The sequence below is a fragment of the Leuciscus leuciscus genome (assembly GCF_965113295.1).
Source record: "Leuciscus leuciscus genome assembly, contig: SUPER_11_unloc_9, whole genome shotgun sequence".
Classification (NCBI taxonomy): Eukaryota; Metazoa; Chordata; class Actinopteri; order Cypriniformes; family Leuciscidae; genus Leuciscus; species Leuciscus leuciscus.
In genome coordinates, this window is record NW_028118538.1 from 336008 (window position 1) to 347695 (window position 11688).

At 38.0% G+C, this 11688-nt stretch overlaps 1 protein-coding gene across 1 annotated transcript; it reads left to right on the forward strand.

Moving 5' to 3' along the window:
* Nucleotides 1-209: 209 nt before the first annotated feature.
* Nucleotides 210-11349, forward strand: LOC309510310 (serine/threonine-protein kinase pim-2-like; the record flags this gene model as incomplete). Its single annotated transcript, XM_082191298.1, has 8 exons — nt 210-255; nt 7854-8042; nt 9131-9225; nt 9378-9428; nt 9671-10049; nt 10153-10332; nt 10527-10608; nt 11244-11349. 8 exons carry the CDS (start codon nt 210-212, stop codon nt 11347-11349), a joined length of 1128 nt encoding a protein of 375 aa, XP_082047424.1.
* Between the last annotated feature and the right edge of the window lie 339 nt (nt 11350-11688).

An 11688-nucleotide genomic window follows, 5' to 3' on the forward strand; every position in this document is an offset into this window, starting at 1 on the left:
ATACTTTTTGAAAGCGTCATATAATTTCTTATAATACTTTTATTTGATAGTTCTTTTCTTATTTTAGAAGTAACGTTAACGTTAGTTTGTTTGATATTTTTTTCAGGGGAGTAACGTTAACGTTAACGCTATTTCTGAGGAGATTTGTATTGTATTGTATTGTCTTGTCTTGTGTTTTGTACGTTACTGATTTTCTTGCAGGTTGGCGAATGGCGATGGCTCGTAGCACTAATCGCATGATGGGTGGAAGAGGAAGTGAGTGCTTTAATTTTGTATTATTTTTTTATGGTGTGTTGTACAATGACTGACTGATCCCATTTATTTGATTCATTGCATGTGAAATAAACTTGAATTGAATTTGAGCAACTTAACTGAAGTAAAAATCTGTAATTGACCACAGACATTGATTATTGATTATGATTAAACTAACGTTATGTGATGTGTGAAATATTCCATCCTTAGAGCACTCCAGATCCAGGAGAGCTGCTTTCTGCCAGACGGCTGGTCGGGAGGTTTGGAGGCCCGATTCTGATGACCGTGATCAGGATCCGCTGCCCAGAGATGGACAAAGTAAGTTACAGATACTTCTGGTCAAATATTACTCAGTTACAAGTAAAAGTTGAAAAGACTGATTTTTACTTGAGTAAAAGTACAGAAGTACTTGTTTTTAAAAGTACTTAAGTATCAAAAGTAAAAAGTAAATGTCAATGCATTGTTTTATTATTGTTTGTAATACTTACAGTACCTTATGCCTCTGAATCTATGCCTGCCTACCTACCCACCCTCATATCAATATATCATTTATTTCTAGAACACAGGTCCTGTAGTGGGATTGAATGTGAGATTGAATAAGTGCTCTCAATAACGTCCACAATAGTTTCGGGCTGTTCCCTCAAATAGTGCCCTATTTAAAGATTTTTGGCTTTTAGGATGAATATGTCAGCCACTGTTATAAGCTAGTGTGCTCCAAAACAATGACAAAATGAGCATTTAAAAGACCAAACCCAACATTGAAAATGAAAGTCAGATTGATGTCAGAATCCAACTACTTTCTACAGAAATGTAACGTTAGTGGAGTAAAAAGTATGATACTTGTCTTTCAAGTGTAGTGAAGTTAAAGTAAAATGTTTCCAGAAAAAATAGTACTCAAGTAAAGTACAGATACTCAAAAAGTGTACTTAAGTACAGTACTCAAATAAATGTACTTTGTTACTGTCCACCTCTGCCGCTGCCAGACCCGACCCAGACACAGAGCCAGGATCGTCCTGGATATTTACCATCTCTGTCTTCTGAGTTTTCTGTTTCTGTGTCCACAGGTCAGGCTCACGGGACGAGGGCGAAGCAGAACCCAGATGTTGGACGTCCGTCCACTTCATCTAACCACTCTCGCAGAGGTCAGAATAGGCTTTTAATAAAGATGTAATGGCTTAGTTTCTATTTCTATTTTCAATGGCTGATTTGTCAACTAAACCAACTAAAGTAACGATAACACTTTATTTTGATGGTCCCTTTTGAACATTCTGTCGACTATACGTAACTTTGCAACTACATGTCGACTAACTCTCATTAGAGCATCAGTAGACTCTCTCCTTAATATGAACTATGATGATATTTTAATCATTGTTTTAACTATGTACGAGGCACTGCGAGTGCGAGCTGACATCGCGTTTGTCTCTCAGGCTTGCTTTCACTGCGTGATGTGTCAGTGCAGTTATAGATGTCCCCAAATTAGTTTTTGTCTTATATTTATATCATATTATGTTGTTATATTAGAATATCACATGATCAAGAGTGCCGTTTTCTTTTGCACAATTGCAAATGTGCTATTTATTTTATACAACAGTTAAATTAACAATAAAGTTAACATTGTGAGTTACTTTTTGGACACAATATTGTCAATTTTCACTTTATATCGCCGACGAGAATTTCATAATGAAGCCGTAGTCCAACAGACAGATTTGTTTTTTACTGAAATCCGCGTTTTGAACGAATCATTTTAACGATTCAATGAACAATCACTTGTTTTCTGAATGAATCAGCCGTTTGAACTATAGACTTCATATAGATAGACGCCCTATCGACCGCTACTGCCTACTGGCGCGGGCGAGCCGTGGGGCCGCCATCTTAGACCGGTCACCCGCTCCACTCAGTGTAATCTGTATGGCAGGTGCAATGAGCTGTCAGCGCATTTAATTAATCATACCTCACTGAATACCGAACTGATTTTCACGCGGGTTTGTTTGCTGCAAAGGTCATTCATGTAGCTATTATACAGGACACATGGTTCGGCGTATTTTAATATTCATAGTAGGCTTAACAGTAATATAATACTCTGATATAAGATATAAAGTGACCAGACGTCCAAAATCAAAATATGTGATGTAGGATATAAGCTATTTTATAAATCACACACTATAAATATGATAAAGAAGCAGAAACAGATAGTTGCAGTAAAGCAAGATATTTTAATAAGTTGAAGAAACGTGTGTGTTTTACATTTACATTGCTTCCTGATATCACGTGCGCAAACACAAATAACCTATATTTATATATATATAAAACAGTTATGTCCGGTCGAACAATGTATGAATTAACTTAAGATTGGATTGCGGTAAAAGTAAGTTTCGTGCCTCTTACAAGTGCTTTCGAACTTCTTTCTGATCTGAATGGTATGTGGAAAACACTTGAGTTGAGGGAGGGAGAAAACACGCAACTGAATGCCTTTTCAAGCGTCTCAATACTTGAAAAACTACAGGAAACTACTTTTAAACACGAAATTACTTGATTTACAGAGGGTCTATTCGCACGTTTATAAACGTTAACGTTACCTGAGGTAATTTTCCTGGACCTTTTTACAGAAGGTAAAAGTCGCCGTAATCTTTACTGACATTGTCCAAAATGATTACTGAGATGGCACATTCGGACGGGACTAAAATAACCGAGAAGCTCTTGTAATTATTACTTTACCCCACCTCTCCATGTCAGGTGAACACCGGCTGGTGCAGTAAACATTGCCTAGCTAACGTTAGCTGGCTACGATATCAGTACAGTAATATCAAAGATCCTTGCTCCTTCTCAATTATCTGGTAATATTCTATTCACAAAATACAACCAATAGTACGGTAATGTTAAAAGTAATCCCCCGGGCCCTATTTGCGATGGTCCGCCGATTAGAACAGGAAAATACTCCACAGTGCTCTAGCATCTTCACTGCTGCCACGCAACGAAACTAGGAACACGACCGGTTTAAGATGGCGGCCGCATTTCTCAGTGCCCAGCGGCCAATAGGGCATCTAGTCTCTATATAATATCTATGGTTTGAACAAATCGGTTGAATAAATGACTCCAACAACTCGCTTATTAAGACAGTGACTTGCCGCCACCTACTGGTGGTTTTAGTTTCATATTTAAAGTATTCTTTAATTAAAACATAAAAAAACTGTACAGTAAATCATTAAATCATTTTAAAATATCATCTAATTATTATCGACAAAACGTTGAAAATATCGAGACATATTTTTGTCAATATTGCGCACCCCTAATGTACGGTATTCATTTTGATTTCTTCAGGTCTTAAAAAGGTCTTAAAAAGCCTTAAATTTGACTTAAAAAATTGTGCAGGTACCCTGTAATACTCTAATGAGAGTTAGTAGACATGTAGGTGCAATTTTACTTGTAGACAACTGAATGTCTGTTGGGAGGAGCATTTTACTATTAAGATTTGAATAGTAAAATGTAAGTTATATCATTATGTCATTGCTTAATTTGACGTCAGAGATGGGTCTAATAGTTGTTTTCATTAGTTTTTTCTTCATTTCAGAAAAAGCTCCAGAACGTCTTTGCCTCAGGATCTGGAAGGCTACGAAGGGACTTTTCAGCTGCTGTTCCGGTAGTGCTGTGACTGTTGTGGAGCCTTTTATTCCGGAACCATCGTCACCTTCTCCAGATCACTCCGGCGTCAAGCCAAATAATGGTAAATCATTATTTCTCCAACATTAACATCTAACCCTAACGGTCAACTAATACTCTACTAATACTCTAATGAGAGTTAGTAGACATGTGCAGTGTTACTTATAGACCAATTATAGGTTTGTAAACATCCGGGATGCGTGCGCATCGTGGTTGCAGAAAGACCCGTTTAACAGCTGATCCTTACACGGATACGGATAAGAATAATACTAATAGCTCGATTTAAAACATTTTATATTTAATTTTCGTAATGTTCTCCGCATATTTTTTTGACCACTTTTGGTCCCGACATGCGCAGTAGAACCTGCGTGACGCCGTGTGACGTAGGGTGATAATTCCCCTATAGACTTATAGAATGTCTTAAAGGGACCAAAATAAAGTGAAACCAATTTTTTCCAACATTCATCTGACATTTTCGGAACATTCCGAGAACATTCAAAAGTAACGTTCCAATAATGAAAAATTATAAAATAGAATGTTCCTTTAACCAAGATAAAACATTTTTGAAACGTTGAAAAAACTAGATGTTTTGAACGTTCAGGGAACATTTAGAAATAATGTTTTCTTAATTGAGTGGGAATGTTAGCAAAATGTTCTCAATAAGGCATGAGCTCGATGGCTGTCTGACACACACCAGAAACACACGCACAGAAAGCCGCTTCACAGACAGCATACGATCCAGAAAAGAATTCAATTTCACCACTTATTTCTCTTGAATTGTCAAAAACATGCAAAATTGTCAAAATGGCTGTCGTGCCGAGTATTACAGAGTCAGTTATGTCATAAATAAGACATTGCTATGCATTTAATAAATGTGTTTAATAAAATATATCTATATTTAGATATGGCCCATATGATCTTTACCATTACAAGAACTGAGCCACATGTGCCAGAGTTGGCCAAATGAAGCCTGGAAATGTATGTTTTCTTTTTAATTAAAGATCAGATAAAATAAGAAAAATAACTTTAGCGTTGAATCGGAATCACCTCGTAATCGTGATAATAGTGAAATAAAATTACTATTAATATTGTGAAATAATATGTTGGGACATTTATGCAGGCATTAAGCAGAAGTCAGGTGGATAGCGTGAACAATTCCCATTACTTTAGATTTGTAACTTTACAGATAAGATTTGAATAGTAAAATGTAAGTTATATCATTATGTCATTGCTTAATTTGACGTCAGAGATGGGTTTAATAGTTGTTTTCATTAGTTTTTTCTTCATTTCAGAAAAAGCTCCAGAACGTATGAAGAAACCTGGTCGTTTCCAGAAGCGCTGGAAGGGTTTTTTCAGCAGCTCAAGAAATGTTGTGGAGCCTTTTATTCCTCCAGCAGATCCTGTTCCTGAACCATCATCGTCACCTGGTTCAGATCACTCCGGCGTCAAGCCAAATAATGGTAAATCATTATTTCTCCATCATTATTTTAAACAGTATTATCTTGTTTTCCACTCAAAATAAGGCTTGTTTTTACAGAATATTAAAATTATTTCCCCCATTATAAAATTATTTTCTCGACCAGCACTGACATTTTTTAAATAAAACAATGGATCTAGCAACAGACACTTTACTGACTATAAGTAACTTTTCAACTACATGTCAACTTATTCTAACCCTACTAGGGCTGGGATAAACGATTATTTTTTAAACGATTAATCTAACGATTATTTTTTCCAGTCCGATTCGATTTCGATTCGATTCGATTATCTCCCCAATCCCCATTAATTGACTAATAGCAATTTATACATGTTAATTTACATATCTGAATGAAAAAAACATGAATTCCTTAACATTGCAATATATGTTTATTGCTCTTAAAATTCCAAAATAAAATACTATACAAGTGCATAGTAATGCATTCTTAGTCAGAGGTAGCATTCAATAAAACCTTAAAGCCTTGAAAACACATAGCTTACTGAAACAAGCTTACTGAACACATAGGGCCTAGCTTACTGAAACAAGCTTACTGAACACATAGGGCCTAGCTTACTGAAAAAAAAGTTCTTCTTTCAGATGAAAATAACAACAACTTGATGTCTAGCATTCAATAAAAAAATAAAAAGGTCACCCAAAATACTTGTTTAGAGCAATTGAAAGAATACAGTAACCAATGTAAACTTGGGGGCTTTAAGCTAATACAGAGAGTGCTTTTCCAACAAAAAATAAATATAAATGAACAGTGGGAGCCAGCAGCCTGTCATGGCGTCCTTCCTGAACCAACAGAATTGAACATTTATGTTGAAAACGCATAGTCCTAGCTTACTGAAAAAAGTGCATATTTTAATTCTTCATTCACATAAAAATAACAACAACGTATAGTAATACACTCTGCCACTCACCTTTTTCTTAAAAAATAAATAAAAATACTAATAAAAAAAAGTACTTAACTAGAATTTAATAAATGGAACATTATTGTAAAGTGTTACCGATTTGTTATACACCGATTCAGACGCCTCGTGAGTTCAGTGTTGGTCAGATCAGTTGTTTTAACCATTCATTGAAGTGAATCGGTTCAAATGAGTCATTAGTTCGCGAATCGGACGTGTCATTAGTGGACGTGTAGCCTACGGCAAGCGTTGTGTGATTATCCCGGCAGTTTATTTTTTACCACAATTCACACTCCGCGGTAATTCAAGAGAAAAAAATCTCCGAATGCTCCACGTGAAACTTTGGTCTTCCGCCCTTTTTCTATCGGACATGTCTAATGAATATGCACGAGGGAGAGAGAGAGAGCAAGACAGCGCTCGTGTTGTTTGAAGACGGTGAGTGCGCGCGCGCGGCCGGCGCTCTCTCTCGTACTTATATGAGCCCTGTCAAGCGCAGTCAGTCATTCTATTCTACATCACTCACCGATCAAATAAGGCTTTGGCGGCCGCCCCCCAAAAAATTCAATGCAGGAAAACCCCTGGATGGATGGAATGATGGCCATCGCGTATCAGCGCACTTAAGGTACACACTGTGAAGTAATTTGCACACGTTTTTTAGAGAAATGAAAACAGGTCGACGAATCGACACGCATATTTTGCGTCTACGTATTTTTTGCATCGACGTCATCGATGACTTCGACGCGTTTTCCCAGCCCTAAACCCTACCAGTCTACTAATACTCTACTAATACTCTACTAATACTCTAATGAGAGTTAGTCAACATGTAGGTGCAATGTTACTTATAGACAACTGAATGTCTGTTGGAGGAGCATCACAATAAAGAGTTTACAGATATTAAGCAGAGACTTTGTTACACTATTAAGATTTGAATAGTAAAATGTAAGTTATATCATTATGTCATTGCTTAATTTGACGTCAGAGATGGGTCTAATAGTTGTTTTCATTAGTTTTTTCTTCATTTCAGAAAAAGCTCCAGAATGTATCTTGGAGGATACGAAGGGTGTTTTCAGCAGCTCTTCCAGTGATGCTGTGACTGTTGTGGAGCCTTTTTTTCCTGAACCATCATCGTCACCTGGTTCAGATCACTCCGGCGTCAAGCCAAATAATGGTAAATCATTATTTCTCCATCATTATTTTAAACAGTATTATCTTGTTTTCCACTCAAAATAAGGCTTGTTTTTACAGAATATTAAAATGATTTCCCCCATTACAAAATTATTTTCTCGACCAGCGCTGACATTTTTTAAATAAAACAATGCATCTAGCAACAGACACTCTTGACTATAAGTCTACTAATACTCTACTAATACTCTATTGAGAGTTAGTCGACATGTAGGTGCAATGTTACTGATAGACTTATAGAATGTCTTAAAGGGACCAAAATAAAGTGAAACCAAAGTAACAATTTGATGTGACCACTGACATTGATAATTAATATAATAAATAATAAATAATAGTAAAAACAGTTTTTGATATCTGAAATGTTCCATCATCAGGCCGCTCCGGATCCCGGAGAACTGTTTCCACAGATTCCTCTCCGGGCATCACGCCATCCTCATCTTGGTCCCTCCCTGAGGCCCATGTCGAGAGAGGAAGTAGAGAGTCGTTCAATCTGTGCAGCCGAGGCTCAGACAGCGTCGAGGGGAGCTGGAGTAGCGGTGGATGGGAGAGCCCAAGCGAAAAGGGTTTGTCCAGGTCCAACAGCCTCGAAGGGTTTCTGTGTCCTCCGCTGCCGGGTCAAGTTCCTGTCGAGCCAACAGAGACATCAACTGGCCGAACTGCTCAGGGTGCCGTGGAGGCTTCTCCTGTGAACGAGAGCTCAACAGGTGAGACTGAAATAAGGCTTGGCAGTGCAAAGTCTACAGATAGAGATTTAGCTATTTCATGCATAACTGAGTCAAGTTTTTAACACGTCCGATCACATTTACTAGTGATGCTCCGATCAGCATTTTTGGGGCCGATCACCGATTACCGATCACCAAAATCATGATCTGCCGATTGCCGATCACTGCCGATCACAGAATGGAAATATGCTAGAGTCAAGAAAATCTTGAAGAACCACCAATATTTATTTAATTGTAGTTAGAAAACAAGATAACATAAGGCTACTGTAGGCCACCTTTTCCAAATAAGGCACAGTATAATTTTTCAAAACAAAGAGGGGTCAGGCAGACTACAATGGATGTAGTTGAGGAACTAACTACATCAGATCCAAAAAATAAAATAATGACAATGACATTTGAGGTTATTAAAACAGTAAGTCCCGCCCCTCGACTGCCAAAAATAAAAGTGTTCGAGCGAGCAAAATCAGCAGGCGAGAGGAGATCAAGCGCGAGAGTCTGGGGAATGATCATGCGCGCGCGCGAGGGCAGAGATGTCATGCGCCCGCGCAGGGTTTGAATGAGCTCGCGAGTTCCCGTTTCCTCGCGCGTAGATCTGTTATCCTCTCGCGAATGTCATTTACCGCGCGCGCCAGCATCAGTTGTGCGCTCGTTTATAATTGCCATTGAATTGCCGTCATAGGAGAACTCATTTTGCCACTGTTAAGCAAGCTCTGCTCTGCTGTTGTGTTGCCGCGCATGCGGAAAAGTTGCGCGAGTTATTTACGTCACGTCAGCTATTTTTTGCCAATATCGGCCGATCATGATCGGCGGCCGATCAATCGGAGCATCACTAACATTTACTGTTGCTCGACCAGCACTGATATTTTAAAAATAAAACAATGGATCTAGCAAGCTAATAATTGTCTCATATTTTTCTGTTTGTTTTTCAGAGTTCTTTGAGTCTCTCTATAACGTGGAAAAGTTAATTGGATCCGGAGTATTTGGCAGAGTGTTCCTGGGAACACGCAAATTTGATGGCAAAAAGGTAAATCTTACTGAATTGTACAAACATTTTGCTCTTGCATGCATCAAAACACATTTAAAACAATTTACAGATGGTTTAATACTTAATACAAAGCCAGGTGCTTGAAAACTGTTACTGTTATTGAAACTGTTTTTTTGTTTTTTTTTGTGCAGGTTGCCATCAAGCGGATACGCAAGAGTGACAATGATTGTTATCTTTATATTGTAAGTTGGCCAAAACCTGAATGTGTATTGAGTTGTTTAAGTGCAGATTACTGTAGTTAATACACCCGTAGGAAGCATTAGGTATAAATGTGATCAACAAATAAGCCTAGAGGCACCAAATAACTTTGAGCTGAAAAGGCTCTTTTGAACGCATCTAAAAAGATCAAAGAATAGTACATTTTAAAATGATGTTTTCTTCAGATTTTTACCCAGCTAACCTTCTGTCTGCTTCTTCTCTCTAGCCTGGGAATCCCAAACCTCTCGTCACAGAAGTGGCGCTGCTGATGATGATGAGGCGAGAACCCATAAGCCCCTTCGTCATACAACTGTACGAGTGGTTTGAACATCCTAAAGAATTCACTCTGGTTATGGAGTATCCGGAGCACTACGAGAGCTTGTATGACATAATCACTCGTGAACCTTGGAGTGACTGGTTCTCACGGGTCGTCATGAGACAGGCTGTGCGGGCAGTGCTACACTGCATCCATCATGGTGTTTTCCATAGTGACATTCATGTGGATAATTTCCTGTTTGAGAAAGACACGCTAGATCTCAAGCTGATAGACTTTGGCTGCGGTCAGCTGTTTAGTAGTGAAGGCTACGAGAGCAACATATACAGGGGTGAGCATTTTGGGAGTGTGGAAACCTGAAGGTAGTGACTTACACATTTTTTTATGATGCTTTAAAAAAAAAGCTCAACAATGTGCAAATGTCTTCCTTACAGGAGTTCTGCTATACTGCCCACCTGAAGTCATGACAGAACCTCGATTCCACGCCGTCCCAGCAAACGTCTGGTCTCTAGGAGTGTTGCTGTACGCGTTGTCGAACTTTTGTCTTCCTTTTCAGAATAGAACGGAAATCACACAAGCCGAAGTTACATTTCAGAACCCCAACTTATCCAAACGTGAGTGAATAATGATGATAACATTGATAAACACACATAAAGCAAACGAGTTGTACAGAAAGTTAAAGGTTGTAGTGTGTCAGAATTTTTATATATACTGTAGCTCAACGTACACCGAGAGCATCGCTGTTTTCAAAAATGCCAGGTCACATGGTCATGACTAACCAGCTCTCTCCTTATTAAAATGTGTACAGACTGCAGGGATTTGATTGGACAGTGTCTAGCTCGCGATCCAGCTGAACGCCCCAGCTTAGAGCAGATGTTACAACATCAATGGTTTGTTCGTACACAACGCTAGATTGGAGAAGCTGAGGAGATTCACTCGATCAGTTTCAGGTGTGTGGAAGTGTAACAAGCAGAGTAGGATTATTATCTTTTGTCTTAAATTCTGGATTATTTGTAGTGAGATTTTCAAATTTGTGTTCATTGTAATGTTCTTGTTATAGTCAAATCACCTTCATTTATATAGCGCTTGATACTATATAATAATGGTAAATCATTATTTCTCCAACATTATTTTAAAAAGTATTATCTTGTTTTCCACTAAAAAATAAGGCTTGTTTTTACAGAATATTAAAATTATTTCCCCCATTATAATATTATTTTCTCGACCAGCGCTGACATTTTTTTAAATAAAACAATGGATCTAGCAACAGACACTCTACTGACTTTAAGTAACTTTTCAACTACATGTCAACTTATTCTAACCCTCTACTAATACTCTACTAATACTCTAATGAGAGTTAGTAGACATGTAGGTGCAATGTTTCTTATAGACTTATAGAATGTCTTAAAGGGACCAAAATAAAGTGAAACCAAAGTAACAATTTGATGTGACCACTGACATTGATCATTAATATTATAAAAAAATAAATAAACAGTTTTTGATATCTGAAATGTTCCATCCTCAGGCCTCTCCAGATCCTGGAAAACTACTTCCACAGATTTTTCTCTGGGCATCACATCCGCCATCGCTGCACTGACGAGAATGTCTCCCAAGCGTTGGGCTGGATGTAATAATCCACATAGCCTCTCTCTATTTACTCCCGAAATCTGAACCGCTGAAGACGAGGTGGATTAAGTTTGTTTTTGAAGAAAATGCTCCCTCAACTCTACCAAAATTCGTTTATGTCTGCTCGAATCATTTTACACCGGACAGCTTTTTGAATGAGGCTCAGTATAAAGCAGGTTTTGCAAAAAAATGGCTCCTGAAGGATGTAGCAGTGCCAACTGTTCGTGATCCAGCTACACATCTAGAAGTATGTATTACGCGTTGGTTTTCCAAATTGCCTTTGAATTTGTCAAGTTCATAATAACATGTTAGACTTATAAAGTTTGTGATAGCATGTGATAGCA